This window comes from Asterias amurensis, chromosome 7 (assembly GCF_032118995.1).
Source record: "Asterias amurensis chromosome 7, ASM3211899v1".
NCBI classification, from domain to species: Eukaryota; Metazoa; Echinodermata; class Asteroidea; order Forcipulatida; family Asteriidae; genus Asterias; species Asterias amurensis.
In genome coordinates, this window is record NC_092654.1 from 23,833,925 (window position 1) to 23,852,924 (window position 19,000).

The following is a 19,000-nucleotide window of genomic DNA, read 5'->3' on the forward strand; positions in this document are numbered from 1 at the left end:
CATGTCAACCCTTCTTGGACCTATAGGACTACGATCAACAGTTCAGCACATACATTTAATATCTCCAAGATTAAACTCTTACTATGAGTTTTGTTTTGCTCTCCTTTTTTTAATATCTCTTCGTCTTCTTTAACGCTGGTGTGAATTGTAAAAGCATGACAGCGTGTGGTAACCAGTCTTATTGCATCTTGGCACGATACTGTGCACAACAGTCAGACTGTGTCCTTCACAGTCTTAAATAAAAAATATAAAAAAGGTACACATAATATAACACCACAATGCCAACCTGCTTTTAACATGACAATAAGATACAAAAACCAAGGCCCAATATCCAAATAACAGTGCAGAATGTAAGGTGCAAAACTTCAGAATCCTTTTTTAAAACATAAATCTTTTAAGACATGAGTCACTAATGACTTATTGTGGATCAGTCCCATTTCAGGGCTACAAGCCTCATTAGAGTGAACAAACTAAAATGCCACATAGAGTGAACTATGTTAACAAGTGTCATGTATTTAATCCAACCTCAGACCCCTCCAAACATGACCCAATTTCATAGAGCTGCTTAAGCACAACAAGTAGCTAAGAACAATATAAGTTATGCTAACCATAACAAGGTTACCAGCCAAAAGACCATTACATGTGACATCTAATCTGTGACTGGTCCCCGTGACTGTTTTTGCTTCACACACAAAACTCACAGAAACAAAATTAAGCAGTCATTTCTGCTTGAGCAACTCCATTTAATCGGGCCCAATGTAACTTTGCTTACCACAGTCAAACGCAGTCAAAATGAGCATCAACTCAACAAAGACAGCAAACATAAACGCCTCCATGTTGTCTTTAGGTTGCGTTCACCAGACTTGAATACATGTAAAACACCACAGAGAAAAATAAAGTGTGCTAATGGAGACTGGAAAGTAGCAAAATGTACCATTATGAGGAACTTTATTCGTTTTTCGTGCAGAAATCCCTGACACAAGGTTGGTGTGTTGACGTGATAAGGCCGAGTGCACAGCCAGAATTGGAACTGTAATCCTTTTTCATTCCAGTTCACCAATCCAAAAACATGTTACACTTTATTCAGTCTCACAGGTGCATGAAGTTAAAGGAAATTTTCCGTATTGAACAGCTCGCTGTGAAAGGTGTTGAACAGATGCATGCTAATTCTTCATGTTAGTAACACCGAATGGACTACCTCTGCAGTGTATATAATGGGTCTGGTGAAGAAGGAGGGTGGGAAAAGAGAGGGAGGGGAAATAGTTTGGTAGGGGAAGTGGTGGGGTAGGAGAAGTGGTGGGGTAGGGGAAGTGGTGGGGTAGGGGAAGTGGTGGGGTAGGGGAAGTGGTGGGGTAGGGGAAGTGGTGGGGTAGGGGAAGTGGTGGGGTAGGGGAAGTGGTGGGGTAGGGGAAGTGGTGGGGTAGGGGAAATGGTGGGGTACGGGAAATGGTGGGGTACGGGAAATGGTGGGGTACGGGAAATGGGGGGTTTAATGAAAACATACTTGTTTAATATTATCAGCCCTAAAGTTTCCTGTAATTGTATTTTGCTCAGAGCAGTCTGTGACTAAGTATCGATCAAGTCGAAACTAAGTGTTTCTTGGAGTTCTTGAACTCTTCACACTGGACAGTCAGGGAAGGGAATTCAATGATCCCAAACCCTGAAGCTTCCTTCTCAAGGAGGCTTTGGTTACGGCACTTTTGATAGCGACACCACGCTGACCCACAATATGTTTACTTAGAAAACGATGATGAAAGTTTCAAAGTTATGAGTCAGGCGGAGGTCATGTCTTTGCTACCGCGACCAGATGTAAGAAATTAAAGTGCTCAAAAGAGCAGAAAGTTCCACCAGCCGATCCAACGTCTGTGGATCTTATTCCCCTCATCAAAAACTATCATCCCTGATGACTTCTTGAGGAAGAAGCTGTTGGTATCCAGTAGTGTGTGCTTAGTGATGGGAATGAGGAGAGCAATCAAGTGCGCTGACAACCCATGGGCCCTCATGAATCATCTTGGCATCCCTGAGATGTTTAATACAGATGAGGATAAGGATGATGAAGATGCCACAGCTGTCTTTTAAAAACCCAAATGGTTCAGCGAACTGCGCAGTTTAAAGACTAGTAGTTCGGAGAGTTGTTTTTCAGTCAGAAGTCTTCAACCTCACTTGTGTCCTGAGCAGATGATAATGTTGTCCAGAGAAAATATGGACAAGTAGGATGTTGAAAGCAACAGCATTCCAGGTCTGGAATTTCATCTTTGAGAGAGGGCAAGGCCACTTTCGTTTTGCAAAGGGCACTTCCATTGGTAAATCTTAAAGTCTATGAGACTTTTGAAAGGGCACCAAGGCCATGTCCTGATTGCCTCCAGGTAATTTTAGGCCTGAAGTTCTCCCTTGAACGGTGCTATTTTAATTTCCTGAGAAACATGTCAAAATTCTTTCTAAGTGGTTCGGCTGGCTAGTTCAGTGTTTGAAAAGCATCCTATTTAATATGAAATTTGATCTAGTAAAAAAGCTGGCAGACGAGAAATATTAAAACAAGCTACCCAGGGTCGATTTCTAATATTCATCTTAAGATGAGTCGTCAGTATCACCATAGTGATTTATATTTTGACATAACACTGTCCTTAGCAATTATGATGGATTTTCACACAATGTTTTAACTCTTATGAAGGCCTACCCTGCTGACTAATCACAGACAAAGCGAAAGGCAAAGACAGGTTTACAAAGAGAAGCTTGCAATACTTCAAAGAATACAACTTCAATAAGTATTATTGAGTTATTACTGGTGTAAATACAATTGTTGGGAGAAAAGTCAATACAGTGTACTTTTGTACACGGTGCATTTGAATTTGAAGTGGAAATGGGGTTTGGAGGGAACCTTTATCACCTGGTTACATAGCCTTTAATCAAGGCGCATGCGGCACCCCGAATATCACGCACAAAAGCATACCAGCGCGAGCGGCAAAGCCACAAAGCGCCTTTAGCTACTCATTTATCTAATCAGTTATTTATATTATATGCACCTTCTGTGTGTTGCCCTCAGCACGTGACTTTTTAGTGCACCATTATGGGTGCGTTCGTTTAGCTCCCCTTGGTCGACCCCAGTGCGTGGCTTTTTTTTTACCAGGACGCTAAAGGCACTTTGCGGCTCCGCCACTCGCACTGGGTTTTTTTGTGCGTGATATCTGAGGTCATGCTTGAAATCTGGGGGTGCCGCGTGCGCCTTGACTAAAGGCTCCTGGTTCCCCCATGGAGCAATTGCTCCATGGTTACACAGAATCAGATCAGATGAACAACAAACAAAGCAAGGAAGTGACAGGGTTTTCCCATGTTCCCTGAGTACAGCAATAAGGTACAACAAATTTGTGACTCATTGAATAAAATAAAGTTGATAACTTTTCGGTTTCCGGCACCTGCAATTTGAGACAATTCTAAATCCTTATCAGATTGTTGGTGCAGGGCTTGCAGGTTACACTGGAAACATGGAGGTAGAAATCAGGCCCAACCTAGGCCCCAGGCCAGTGATTTAAACATTGAGCCAGTAAGCTTACACCAGACAAGTCTGGCAATCTTGTGTTTCTAAACTGAATATTAGAAAGAATACCTCACAGTGCAATACCTTTCACAAAATTTGTTTAATAAGTTTGAACCCATTTGTATCTATTGGTGGTGATATGAAAGTAAATAAACGATGGACTTGTCCAGACAGTGGGCCTCTAATTGCTGTCCAATATTTTGTTTGTAAGTGTTGACGTAATTCCACTGTAAGCCACACCACTTCATACAAACTGACTCCTCAATAACCAGAAGTCCTTAGGAATTGCATTGAGCTTGTTTTTGTATCAGGACTTAAGTTTATTTTTTGCTTTTAGGTCTGTTCTTCCAAGACTCTAGGTCTTCTAAGAATTAAAAATTTTCTGTCATAACAAATGCCATTGAACGATGAAATGGATGATTTGGGGGTAAATTTTCAGCTTTGAAGCCAGAAGTACAGACAAATCTTGACGTGAAGCAGATGTGCATAATGACTTACCGTCAGCATAAGCTGTAACACTGACCCTCATGTAAGGTAAAGGTCTATAGTTTTTTTAGGCATTATAGGTACATGTATCAATGTGTATTTGGTTTGCGATAACACCATATCAACATTTTCCTGTGTAGATTTTGTTTTTTGGGATTGGTTTTTACTCTACTGCTGCAGAGTAGGTTTTAGAACTTGGAATACAACTAAATTCTGAAAAGACCTATACTACTTATTAACTGCTACCTGAGCGGAAGGTGTCATAAAAAGGGACCCCAGCATCTGCTCCTGCCAGCAGGCATAAAAGGGTTTTTCAAAAAACCCTTGAAAAATGCTGTGACTTTGAAAACAAATCTGTTTATTACACATGAACCGGACCTTTCATCAGGTCAAAAAGACACTTAAAGCATGGAAGGGTCATAAAAACCTAAGCAGTGTGACAAAAATAAAACCAGGGTTTTTACGAGAAATATTGTTGTTTACTTGAGTAAACCATGGTCTAAATTTGGAGCTTGTCATGTGACTCATGCGAAATGTGACTACAATGTATGTTGTGCGTGTCCTGTGATCACAATACAAGGTTTAAAACCACAATATCAGAGATGACAACATTTTCTAAAATTGATAACAAGAATAGTAGTTCATTGGTCTCACTGGGGAAAAACAAGCAGGCGAATCCACTATGGGTACAGGGTGACCAAATATCACATGGCTTGGAACATAACGCTATGAAATGTTGCCAAAACCATACAAAAGCACCATCAGATAGACGCCTACATGTTTTGCATTCTTCGACAGTCCAAGTTTACAGACACAAACATTTATTCCTAGCAAAGTTCTTTCTGATGGGTTACGCATGCACTCAATTTGAAAAACAAAACTTGAAGCCGCAACAACTCAAGAACTGAATGTTTTACACTGTATTTTTACAAACATTTTGTGTTGCAATGTTTGAAGGACTACGTATAGTGCTTTAAGTGCATAGAAAGAAACTGGTTCCCAATTCACAGTTTATTCTATGGCAGAGTACTATACAGTATACACTATACATGGTAACAATATGCCCCGACTACCCCAAGCCTTCACAATCCAACTTCATGTTGTGTTTGATGTAGCACTGAGGACTGCACCAACAAACTTAATATGTTTTGAATGGGATCAGGCAATACCAACATAATCAGAGTCCAACAGTTTGGGTGTTGAGTTGCTGTATGGTGTTGGACTGAGGACTACAACAGTAAACTGATTATATATGGGATCGGGCAATACCACCATAATCTGAGTCCAACAGTTTGGGTGTTGAGTTGCTGTATGGTGTTGGACTGAGGACTACAACAGTAAACTGATTATATATGGGATCGGGCAATACCACCATAATCTGAGTCCAACAGTTTGGGTGTTGAGTTGCTGTATGGTGTTGGACTGAGGACTACAACAGTAAACTGATTATATATGGGATCGGGCAATACCACCATAATCTGAGTCCAACAGTTTGGGTGTTGAGTTGCTGTATGGTGTCAACTGAGGACTACAACAGTAAACTGATTATACATGGGATCAGGCAATACCAATATAATCAGAGTCCAACAGTTTGGGTGTTGAGTTGCTGTATGGTGTTGGACTGAGGACTACAACAGTAAACTGATTATATATGGGATCGGGCAATACCACCATAATCTGAGTCCAACAGTTTGGGTGTTGAGTTGCTGTATGGTGTCAACTGAGGACTACAACAGTAAACTGATTATACATGGGATCAGGCAATACCAATATAATCAGAGTCCAACAGTTTGGGTGTTGAGTTGCTGTATGGTGTTGGACTGAGGACTACAACAGTAAACTGATTATACATGGGATCAGGCAATACCAATATAATCAGAGTCCAACAGTTCGGGTGTTGAGTTGCTGTATGGTGTTGGACTGAGGACTACAACAGTAAACTGATTATATATGGGATCGGGCAATACCAATATAATCTGAGTCCAACAGTTTGGGTGTTGAGTTGCTGTATGGTGTCAACTGAGGACTACAACAGTAAACTGATTATACATGGGATCAGGCAATACCAATATAATCTGAGTCCAACAGTTTGGGTGTTGAGTTGCTGTATGGTGTTGGACTGAGGACTACAACAGTAAACTGATTATACATGGGATCAGGCAATACCAATATAATCAGAGTCCAACAGTTTGGGTGTTGAATTGCTGTATGGTATCAGCTGAGGACTACACCAGTAAACTGATTATACATGGGATCGGACAATACCAATATAATCAGAGTCCAACAGTTTGGGTGTTGAGTTGCTGTATGGTGTTGGACTGAGGACTACACCAGTAAACTGATTATACATGGGATCAGACAATACCAACATAATCAGAGTCCTGCAGGCCCAATAGTTTGGATATTGGGATTTGGTTATCAGAGGACCCTAGCAAACTGGTTAGGGAATTTATAGTTACTGAACATGTGTATGATTGATCACTGATACTAACAATGTAATGTACTACTATTTGTAGGCATTAAAATTAATAGTAAACAGACAAGTACAAAGTTCAGTTATGTTTATCTGACTACAATGTCAGCTATATTTTAGAATTACAAAAAGTGACTCTTAAACTTTGAACTGTCACACATCAAGTTGTAAATGAGTTATGGATTCAGAGGATTGTCGGATTGTCGATGCATAGAAGCATTTGAGCGAGCAGGGATTTTTCTTCTTTCAGTTTATTATAGGCACCCATGGGGGGAGGGGGGTTGAGAATTGATGTTAAATTTAAATATCCAAAGTGCCGAGAGTAGGGAAAGATTCAATAGTTTTTCTTGCATTTTGTCCTTTTTTATAAATTGTTGTTTATTGTTGTTACTGTTGCTGATGTTGTTTTAAAAACATCAATTTCTTAGAACTACATGTAACTTTGTCATGTAGACCTACTGATGGCCTTTCTGGTTGGATGGTAATTTTTTTTGTTTTCTTCTAATTTATTCTATTTTTTATTGTTTTATGTGTTCTCACGACCCATGAAAAACAACCTTTTGGTTGAATGGGTCATTACTCTTACAAAGAAAATTTGTTTGTTTTTTAAATAGGCCCTAAATATTTTATTTTTTAGCAAAATGAGTCTACAAACCTTTCGACCAAATTGAATTTTGCAAATGTTCCTTTTTAATAACTTGTTACACGGGAAATAAGATCAGGAAAAAATGAAAATGAACCAAAGAACCAAGGCTAAGTAAAGGAGGCAAATCCCATGGGAATCTTGGGAATTAGCTCTGCAATCTGAAACGGACTTAACTGCGACACATTTTATAATTAGTGTTAATATTTTTACAGTCCAACGAAATCCAGGCATGGAGTTGAAGTGACAGTGCGCAACATAAAATATGCATGTTAAATTACACTACTACATGTACATCTCAATCTCCCATTGCCATTCTATAATTAAGGGTATATAATCACGTAATTAAGTTGTCTACCACGGCAGACTTCGAGTCACACTTCAGAAGGTCTTAAAGGAAATATTCCGTCTAAGAAGCTGTAAGGCGTACACTTTGATAGAATAATTGTAAAATGCACTCTAACCAGGATGAATAAAAACAATTTCATATTGTGCACACCAGTACACTGTATTTCATCAGATTCAGAGCTGTGCTACTGGAACCAACAGTTTGTGGTTTAGACAGGAACTTAGCGTTGGTTCGTATCCGGAATACCAGATGATTTCAAGTACAGTAATCAAAATACCTGTCCCTGATTACATTCTTGAAATGTTATTTCTTGACTTTGACAGTAGTTTACTTGTTACTACATATTTTGTACAACATTCAGGGAGATACTTAGAATTACAATTTATAGTCAACATTATATGGATTAGGTTTCTGTAATCAGGGAGATTTTCAAAAACAAATAATTAATTAAAACATGGAAAGAATGGTTTACTTTAGTGGAACTTCCTGCAGGATCAGTGAGAGCTACCACCAGTACAGCGCTTAAAGTCTTTCCAGCTAAATCACTCCAGTCTTCTGCAAGAACCAATCAAATTAGTGTGTCCAGTCAGTAGACAAGTATGACAGGCTCCGAGTTAATGACTTTAAAATCCATCGTCTGTGTCCAGAGTAAACTCCTTACCAGCGTCTCCATTCATTAGCTTTTCAAATTAAAAAATGTCTCAGATAAACAACGCAGAAAAGAAACAAAATATCTGTCATGCATTGTTACATGTAAGAAATTCTAAAGAAAGCCTTCAAGCTATATTAAATTACTAGACAGGCATCTTAAGACTAATTCTTAATGATAATTGAAAAATCAATAGTTTTAATTTCCTTGTTATTTCTAAGTTGCTTAATTCTGTTACACACGTCTTCCAACATAGGCCTATTGGTTGGTTTTTTTTTACAAAAGATAATAACAGAACAAATAAATTTTGTGAATTGAATGGATAAAGAGACAAGAGAAATCATTCAATTATAAAACTCTAAAATTCTAAGGAAACTGTTTAAAAGGGCACCTGTGCCACCACCCAGGCAACATGGCCTCTGTGGAGCAGTTTAACCTGAGCCCATGGCTGCTTTCTGCCAAATTCTGCGCTTCAATCAACTTTCTTCGCTTACTGTGCAAGTGCTGAAATTCTGCGCTACATGTACGAAGGTAGCCCTTATAAAGTGAAGAGTGCCTAGGTTACATCGTGTACGCAAGCGCAAAGGCAAATATTGCCGCCCATGAAATAGGCTTTACGCATAATGTACATTATGTATGCATGGAATTCCCTGCTTGCTTCCATAAGCGTTGATTCTTCGCTTAAGCCCCTTTCACACGAGCGCTGCAAACGCGGGTCCCTGGTTAAGGGCGCCAGCTGTCTGTCACCTTTACCGCGTGCGATTATTTAGCGAGCATTCACACACCACGCACACACACATGTAAACATACGTCCCTCGTTTGGGTAGGCCTACTGCATGGACAAAAGTCTACAAGCAAGAGGCTTGAGTTAAAACAAAAACCTTACAGTTAAAAGGAATAAAATAATCAATTTCATTGAAATCAATTAATTCAGATAAAATGTAGAATATTTTAAAAACATTTGCGATAATGTAACTCTCATCCCGGCGGCCGGCTGGAAGGGGGTTACGTTTTCGAAGCTAATAAAAAGGAAAAGCACAAAATTCCACAATTCAAATAGCTTATTGAACATTAAAAATGCTACATTGTTGAATGGAAATGCTTATTAGATATGAAATTATTGATGAGACATACCAAATAATTAATAAAAACATGGAAAAGCTTAGCCAAATGACGCATTCTGCTTGCGATTGAACAATGTTTTTGCTTCAAGGTTTGAGCTTGTCTTGAAATGCAGCGATCCAGCAACGTCGAGTCCATGTTTGAGTCGAAGAAAAACACAAAATTCAACGATTCAAATAGATTATTGGACGTTAAAAACGCTACATTGTTGAATGAAAATGTTTTTTTAGATATGAAATTATTGATGAGACATAACAAATGGTGAACTAAAACATCGAAAAGCTTTGCCAAATGACGTATTCTGTTTCCGATTGAACAATGTTTTTGCTTCAAGGTTTGGGCTGGTCTAGCATCCGGCCACAAAACCCACCAGCCAAACGGATCGTAGTCCAGCGTTGAGCAGATATACATGTACATGTATGTACATGTACATGTATATGCATGCTATAGTTCGCCCATTTCTTCCTCCATAGTTTTTCACGTGTCAACGCAGCGGTCCCTCGTTACGATCGCTGTATGAAGTCTGTATGTAGGATAAACATCCCCTTCTCAAGGTAAGTGGTTTTTATAGATTCTACTTATGTTTGGACATTCTCATCAGATATACTGAGTTATCATAACATCTTGACACGTGGATATGAAACCACTACGTTTCCTATGAAAGGAAGGAAACTCCACAAAACCAGGGCTTTGGTGATTTCAAATGTTTCCGATGCTAAGTTTTATGACACCTCAGGAAACTCACCAAATATAACAAACTACAAACTTGTGGCGTACAACGTACGTATGTAGCTAGGGATGTGGATTGCGGATCGACTTAAAGTGAAGAGTGTTTATTTCGAAAAACCTGGGGTTAAACAAACACACATTTACTTGAGCAGGATTTGAATTGAACCACTGACCTCCGGTTGAATGTTTCTTAGACTTTGTTCAACCCCAAACTATTTAAAATTTATCCAGTCAGTTTTCCTTGTTGGTTTATTACTTGTTTTTCAAAAGGCTAGACGTTTATTTTTATTTGGGTTTTGTTTTATCCAAACTAATCCAAAATACACATCATGAAACTTATCAAGTGAAACTTAAAACAGGTTTTTCTGGAAGAAAAACAACAAATAAAAGCTTTTGGTTTTCCCTATAGTCTTGAACAGGAACATGTATGTGCTAAAAGTAACACAAATCTCCCCCATTTTACTCAAAAACGAGAGTGTTACAAATGAAAAGTAAATTGGTAAAGGATAGTCTTTCAGAAGTCAGATGCCCAGATTACTAGCGGACAATCTTATTAATGTAAAGTCACTCGCTGTCTTAGACTCTTAGTGCATGAACCTCCCATCATGGAATTACATCTGGCAACAGTTGAGATTTGTGGTCAGCTCAGCGCTGGTATTCAGTAAGCATAGCTCCAAGGGATCAATGAACTTTGATACCACCCACTCGGGAGATTTCTTGATTATTTTAAAATGGTCTTATATTCCAGCTATCAAACACTTCCTTTAACTAATATGGTTATCACTGTGGTAACATAATATGCAATACACTGGTCAACTGACAACACAGAAAGAGACAACGGTGGTTTGGTTGGGATCCTTCTCTTAGGCCAACATTGTCTCCGCAAAAGAAAATCTATTTTGAAAGTCTAGACATTCTGGAAGTGACGTTAAACTAAAACTGCAGAGGTTAAAACTGAACATCATCCATGTTTCCTCGTCATACATCATACACACAATATTATATTATTTATAAACTGTCAATTGGCACTAGAGGTAGTTTATTTCTTCTTGTGCTTTGCCAATTGTGGTGCTTTAGATACAACAATGAATAAAATACTTTACAAGTAACACTAGCGACATGTAGTTACATTTAACAAATATAAGCAGAATTGACCAATGCAATAAGCTAGCTATCATCAGCCTGATGCAAAAAAATTCAGGCTGATGTGCAAATTATACAAAATAGCCCAAATGGAAATATTTTTCACTTAAAAAATTGTTTTTAGAACTTATTAACCTCAATCATTTACAAACTTTTCAGCAGTTGCTCAAGATTCCAAAGCAGAGCAGTTTTACACAGGCAAAAAAAAACATTCAATTTACCTAACTTTAACAAACTTCTCTCCTTTGACCAAATCATGATTTAAAAAACCAGGGAGAACCACAAGGACTGCAAATTAGACATTTGACAAGGTTATTTTCAATCAGGAAGCTAATCTTTATGTGTAATGCAGCTTAGAAAAGTTTGAAGAATCAATCAATCTTTGTATTTCCACATCAATTCACACCAATGCAATTCTTTTTGCCTTTGAGAAAGACTCTGCTAGGGTCAAAACTTAAGGTCATTTACTATATTTTGCGTTTTTACCAAAGGTAAAATTGGTTGGTAAGAAGTTCAATTCATAAAGGTACAAACAGAGGCTCTACTTATCAATTATAAATAATGTTTTACAGTAAGTGGTTAAGTGTGTTGTGCAAACCCCTTTCATTTAAAATATTTCTGCTCTAGGTCAGGTCTGAATTTAAAATATTTCTGCTCTAGGTCAGGTCTGAATTTAAAATATTTCTGCTCTAAGTCAGGTCTGAGTTTTTTAAAAAGCACAAATGATACAGACTCATGCGTGATTTACAGAAATTTTGATTTATGAATTCAAATTGTGGTCTAAACAGAAAAGAACAAAAACAAGTTTATTGACTGGTTTCTTGTGAAACTTATGTGTCAGACAGTTAATTTTATTTATTAGAGGAGTGTTAACTCAACTGAAATGAATGGACGACGGGATGAATGAAACTGGTACAAAGAATGTTCTGCGGTTCTACGAGGACGATTCATTTCGCCAACAATACACAACATACAAATTTCAGGCTACAACTCTCTTGTTGCTATCAATTGTACTGTAGCCACAACCATTGGTGTTCAGTCAGAAACTCAACTAAAACTCCCTGCCAATATAAACTTGTTGACACTGAATCAAGAGGGATTACAAAACCTTTCTACTGGTTCTTTTCATTACCTATTCACCAAATATGTGCAGGTTTTTTTTCGGGGGCACACAATAGTACGGACCCTATAATCTGCTAGTTCACCAGGCACTGAGATTGTTATTTTCAACGCTATTCTCCTGTACAGTCATGGCATATTTAATTTCAGTGCCGTCCGTAAACCCTCTCAAACGGTCAATAAAGTTTGTTTGTAATATCCAACCACAACTCAGGTTACTGAAAACCACATTTTGTTTTTGTCGTTTCTGTTAGCCTGCAAATATCTTATCCTAATTTGGTATGTTGTGGCCTGCTAGTTTTACACAATTCACCATTTATGATTTACAATTAAAATACTTTCAGTCATTAATTTATTAGTTACTTATTTTAAATACAGGGTAACCAAATTCACTGTAAAAAAAATTGTTTTGCTTTTTATCTCAATCTTCTGTAGTAAAGACAGTCAATATTATTTATGGACAATGGCGCCACCACTTTTTCCCTCATTTTTACAAAAAGAGCTCATTGAGGTAAATTAGATACTATATTATTTCATATCGAATGAAAAAGTGGTGGCGCCATACGGAAACTTTTCCTTATTTATCATGTACCACCAGTTGTAAAAAGGTATTTATCCAGATATTTACAACTGAAACAAAAAAACTATAGTATTATTTATATTATTACCCATTTTGTTTAACTACATGTATCTTTGCAGAGCTGCAGGTTTGAATTGTGATGAATTTTATAGATTTTGGGGCTCTAGATAAGTTGTAAAACTTGTAGCTAATTTGCTTTTAATTAAGTATAGATACACATGGATGTAGTATTTGTCAACACTTTCTTTTTTGCATTTGTAATCCACACATTTGCTGATACGATAGCAGATATTTTTAAGTGCTAGTTTTGGTCTTAGAAAGTTAATAATTAACTTATAAAATAACATTCCATAAAAATAAAAAAAATCATTACATACTTGAGTAAAACAGATCTATCGATCGAAAACAATATGGAATTTAAAAACTGAGGAACTGTCATCACTCATCACACGATAACTCAACAATATAAATCAAAATGACAAATACAAAACTGAGACTGAACAACATCAGGAACATGTGTAACACTGCACAAATCGAAACCAAACCTTTAGGGGGGAATTATTTTTAAATCTGGGCATAAAAAATGCACGTACCCACCACCACATGACATGACCGTGACGACACAGACAACACTCGCACAAGTTTACGTTTTAAAAAATCTTACCTTTTTCATCCTTGTTGGCTATGATATCTCCCACGACTCCACTCAGAAATAATCCACAAAAAAGCAGGAATATGAAAGAATACTTCGAAGTCATCTTGCCGTCACTACAGCTTCTATCCAGGGTTTTTAAAACAGTTTAAAATGTCTCGAGAAATGTTGTTCTACTGTGGCACAATACTAGTTATTAACTTACATCAACGTGTGCTACATAAGTCCATTTAGCTTCCGGAAATGATTTCGTAAACTTTGTGTAGCGAGTAGTGCAGCTAGTGAGCTAGGTGATAGACTGGTACCCAGTTATTGTTATGGTTGAGTGATCACTGGGAGGCGGGTGCCGGAGAACCCCAGCTGTATTAGGTTATGAATATTCAACACTGCGTCATCAGACGTGATTAAGAATGACCGACTTCCAGGAAACTTTTAAACTAGGGGGAGGAGCTCGACTTGATTTAGAAATTATTTGCTCTACATATTTATTCGGTAGGGACATATTGGTTTCGCAATTTGTACAAATTGGTCTTAACAATTACCAGTGGCAGTGAATTGAATTTTGTAAACATGACTCAAATATCTAACATGGGATGATGACTAGGTTATTTAGTAGGACAAAATACATTTGCAAAAAGGCAATACGTGCACATTTTGAAAGCGAATATTCTTTTTTTCTTATATTTTAATTTATCTTGATATGTTTGTAAATTGTATTGCGTGATAAGGCTGCTAATTTTAAGAAACCCATGTCGGGAAAATGATTTAGCCTGGAATAATTGTTTCACGGCAATGGCAAGTTTAAAAACAAGCTTATAATTATACACTTAATAGGAGTTTTGAAACTTATGTCACACAGAACAATCACATGGCCACCAGACATCATGGATACTGTGACTCAAACGGATTCCCTACGGTACTACCACAGACCGCGCCTTGCCGGCCCCAGCCACAAGTTGAAATGGGGCACTGTCCCTGTGACAGAGGGCGGGCTGTATATTGTGGGTCCATCCTCACCAAGGGTGCATCACAAAATAATACACCCCCGTTGCAACTAACGCTAAATGCTAATTATTCAAACAATATATCCATATGAAATATGACTTTTAAAGTCTCTTAACCTTTTGAAAACCAATCAAACATATTTTCGGCTAACGAAACTTCACATTTCTTTTCAAGGCAGGTCAGCCGAAGGCTACCCCAGAAAACAAAAAGACAAAAAAGTTGCCATTTCCCAAACCGATTTGCTGCCAGTTTTCGTGAACCACTTGCCAACTTCCCAAGCCAACTTTAAACCCCAAATGTATCTAGTCTCCTCAAACAATGAAGCACAGAGTGTTATTTTCCTACCGGAAAAATAATAATAATAATGTGGATATTAAAGATTATCAATCACAAGTCCTTCAGTCTTCAGCTTTTCCCTTTCCTTTTGGTTGGCAAGTAGTTTACAATAGCTAGCCAAATTTATATTTTGCCAAAACTTGCCGCAACTGGTCCAATTTTTTAAAGCTGAAAACTTCATTATAGCTCATTATTATTTACCCTTTTAGCAGTGAATAAGTTGTCAATCAACAAATCAATCCACCAATCAAACAAACAAATACAAAGGGTAAGCCTACAAATATTAATTCAGTTAATTCACTTTGAAATTAAGTGCGTGCACCTTGCCTTTTCTCTGATCAAAAGAAAACGCAAATTGGCCAAAAAGTTCACGCTCATCTTTAACAATTTTTTTTGCAGACGATAATAAGCAGTAAGAAATAGGGAACGAAACAAGGAAGTATCGTTTTAAGGCCAACCCGTATCTTCTTTACAACATAAGTGGACTCTTTCTTTATAAATAATTCATTATTATGTGTTTTCATGAACTTTTAAGATGTCTTCGAGTTGGTTTTCTAGAGCCGTAACAATCACAAACGGACACCGCCGAAATTCAAATCTCCAAAGACGGTCGCCTTAAGACGTTCTTTAGACATGATATTGTTAGCGTGAAATACACTCTTAAGAACGGTGGGTCATCGGCGCGGAATGAGTTTGAAGGCAAATCATACCATTTTTTACCGTTTGGTCGTTTCAAAAACCACATTCCTTGCCTCAGAAGAGAATCGTTCCTCAAAATGGTATACATTATGAACAGCTACTTAGCAACTAAGTTTGTATTGGCATGTTTTTAAAGACCACAGTATCCCTTCAAACGCAACCACGATTTAGGTGCGATAAGAATATTTTTTTGGTCGACTTATTGAAAGCCGTTGGTCAATTTTTGTAGTTTTAAAAGATGGCTTCGCTTACATTTATGTATATAGACAGTTTGCCGTTTCAAACAATTCCAAAATGATGATTGGGATTTAACCATTGGCTTGGTCCTGGTGACTTTTCCAAAGTTCCCCATAGACTTTAAGATTTTCTAGTGGAAGTTCCCTTTTCGAAATTAAACTGGCCTTGCCCTCTCAGACACAAAATTACAGACATGTGACATCACATCCACTTCGTGAAAATCATAGTGTCTGTGTATGAACCAAGCAGGGATGCGAAACAAAATCAAACACTTCAAATGCGATAAATGATACTCTATCAAAATGAATTTAATACAAGATTTGTGCAAAATATTTCCTTCAATACTAACTTTAAGATTTGATAAAAGTTTATTGTAGTAAATTTAATACACAGTTTCCATTGAACAAATTTAAGGTAGGGTCATAGATTGCTTTTGTCAACATGAAGCTAATTTATAAGCAAATTAGAAAGATACAATAAAAAATCACAGGTGAAAGTTTTAGCTGACACAGTGTCTTACTGGTCAAGAAAACAGCGACAATCTGTCACTATTTTTCCATAAGTATTTTTAAGTCTATCCACATTTAGTGAGGTTACAGAGGGTACCAACAGCATCTCTGGCTGTAGCATTCACAAACGGACACCAACCCTCAAAAATCTGAGAACTCAAATAATTTGGGTAAACAATTATCCTTTCTCAAAATAGTTTACACTCTCAACAGCTGCGGCACTTCTCACAAAGTATCTTTCTTATGGTCATTAATTTCTGAAGTATTTACTTATCTATGACCCTTCCTTTAATAATGGGACATTGGACATGTACACACAAAATACAGCTGTTGATTTCACCAAACTAACTTAGGATTAATCCTACGACTTAGGACGATTTAAATTCCATATCTATAAGGCATAGGACGCATTGAACCCATCCTAAGTTAGGATGGTTTACTCATCCTAACTCAAGATAGGATTAATCCTAGCGTTTTGTGAAATCGGCTACAGAACACTTATTGTGGAACACTAAGTTCCCCCAGTATTTCTGGTTCACAAAGCAAGCACCCTTGTTGACCAGTTTCCTCAGATGTGCAAGCTACAGTGAAATGGTAGGGGTTAACCCCAGTGTTTTTGGTTCACAAAGCAAGCACCTTTGTGGACCAGTTTCCTCAGGCATGCAAGCTACAGTGAAATGGTAGGGGTTAACCCCAGTGTTTTTGGTTCACAAAGCAAGCACCCTTGTTTGACCGGTTTCCTCAGGCATGCAAGCTACAGTGAAATGGTAGGGGTTAACCCCAGTGTTTTTGGTTCACAAAGCAAGCACCCTTGTGGACCAGTTTCCTCAGACATGCATGCTACATTGATTAAGTTTACTTTCCAGGAACCATTGGTGTCAGTACCAGAAATATAGAATAATAAGAATGACATAATTAAACCTCACATTTGTTTCAGAGGAAAATTGCCTGACGTGTTGACCCTAGAAAAGTCTTTCTAGCCTTCGAGAACGACTCTGCTAGGGTCGAAGTGTCAGGCCATTCATTTTTTATTTTGCATTTATACCGTAGGTCGTTTTAGCTAACTCTATTTTCGCAGGAAAATAATATAATAAAAAATACACTTTAATCCATTTTGGACAACACAATCATGCAGAGGTGGACCTAACACATTTTGCAGGATTTGAATATTTGTATACACAAAAAATAGCAATAAATTGTTATGCATCAGACCATGCATAAAAGACAAAAATGGACAAGTTTATAATATGCAAAGGTTTGGGCTGATTAAGCACAGAAAGTAGCTAAGCACAACACTATTATGCTTACCAGAATAAAGTTACCAGTTACTTACACTCAAAATGGCCAAAGCAAGATTTGTTGTATCAATGATACCATGTCAATTAATGCATATCTTTTCAGTGGTTATTTCAACATCCCCTTCTCTGTACAACTCCACATGTAAAAAGACCACCCCCCCCAACCCAGACGTCCGTCAAATTTATTTTATTAGTTTGCTACACTAGGTTGACCAGGGGAGCAAGACTGTGTTGAACAAACTGAGCGTGTGGAAGTTTTATCAAGAAACACAAAGAAATAACCTTGTTTATTTATAAAATGCAACAGACGTTCATTAAAAGTCATAGTGTTTCCATCTGTTATTTATATATAAATGTATTCGACATCCAGTTTATAAGTGTCCATCAAATTTGGACACCCTTATACCAAATCCTGAATAAAACCTTCTTAAACTGTATGTTATAAAAGCCCTACGATTTTTGCCAGAACAGTCCATCTGTTCTTGTGATACTCTTAGTACATAAGGCAGAACTTATAAAGAGTAGCGGTTAAGTATTAACAACTATTTACAATCGTCAATGAACAGCGTCCCCCTGGCAGATGAAATAAGCGAAGTGTTTCATGGTGTTTCTGATTAGCAGAGTGTGGTTCCAAATTGAATGACCAAGGTGTGTCGTGGCGGAGCGGTCAAGCACACCAGACTCAAGCTCTGGTGTTTCTGATTAGCAGAGTGTGGTTCCAAATTGAATGACCAAGGTGTGTCGCGGCCGAGCGGTCAAGCACACCGGACTCAAGCTCTGGTGTTTCTAAACAGCAGAGTGTGGGTCAAGTCCCAGTCTTGACTGCTCAGTTTATTCAGGTAGATTTAGCGATTTCCCAGAGTCAGAAGATGTGTGATGCGACGTACCACTCAAGTGTGAATGGTCAGGGGGGACACACTTCTCAATTTATTCGGGTAGATTCAGCGATTTCCAAGAGTTAGAAGACGCTTGATGCGGCGTACTAGCACAGAGATGAAAGTGTAGCGTGACTGGCCTCGACTGAATTGAGTTTCAATCTCTCTGGTTCTCTTGAGCAGCATGTCACTCAGACAGCTCACTGCATCCATCTGGAGCTGGGTTAGAAATAATGCACAGGATTTCATTAGTGAATAAATTATATCATTACTACTTAATAATCAGGGCTCTATCCAATCAGATACAATACCCCCCACACCCCCCCCCAAAAAAAACAAAAAACAAAAAACAAAAAACAAACAAACAAACAAACAAACAAACAAACAAACAAACAAACAAACAAACAAACAAACAAACAAACAAACAAACAAACAAACAAACAAACAAACAAACAAACAAACAAACAAACAAACAAACAAACAAACTCCCTAACATTACTAATTAAAACTAAAATGATATTAGGCCTATACCTTTAGTCATATTTTGCATAAGATTAAAAA

The 19,000-nt window shown here is 37.7% G+C and overlaps 3 protein-coding genes across 5 annotated transcripts in view; 1 reads left to right on the top strand and 2 right to left on the bottom strand.

The window, feature by feature from the left end:
• LOC139939290 (epidermal growth factor receptor-like) overlaps nucleotides 1–13,793 on the bottom strand; it is a 125,022-nt gene extending 111,229 nt beyond the window's left edge. Inside the window, exon 1 of one of the 2 annotated variants that reach the window (XM_071935046.1) lies at nucleotides 13,493–13,793. In XM_071935046.1, the coding sequence (XP_071791147.1) occupies nucleotides 13,493–13,586 (94 nt within the window). In that variant the 5' untranslated portion in view covers nucleotides 13,587–13,793. Of the gene's footprint in view, nucleotides 1–772; nucleotides 934–13,492 lie in introns of those variants that run through there. The other variant, XM_071935047.1, reaches the window with a different exon arrangement.
• The window catches only part of LOC139939294 (alpha-1A adrenergic receptor-like), a 221,726-nt gene that overhangs the window by 195,923 nt on the left and 6,803 nt on the right, over nucleotides 1–19,000 (top strand). The gene's annotated exons all lie outside the window — the stretch shown is intronic.
• Nucleotides 16,317–19,000, bottom strand: part of LOC139939287 (nuclear pore complex protein Nup205-like) — a 34,936-nt gene continuing 32,252 nt past the window's right edge. The window contains exons 37-38 of one of the 2 annotated variants that reach the window (XR_011786281.1): nucleotides 16,989–18,658; nucleotides 16,317–16,902 (exon numbers count right to left, since the gene is read on the bottom strand). Coding sequence is in view for 1 of the 2 variants with exons in the window: in XM_071935040.1 (XP_071791141.1) it covers nucleotides 18,506–18,658 (153 nt within the window). In the remaining variant the exon portion in view is untranslated. Of the gene's footprint in view, nucleotides 18,659–19,000 lie in introns of both variants that reach the window. The other variant, XM_071935040.1, reaches the window with a different exon arrangement.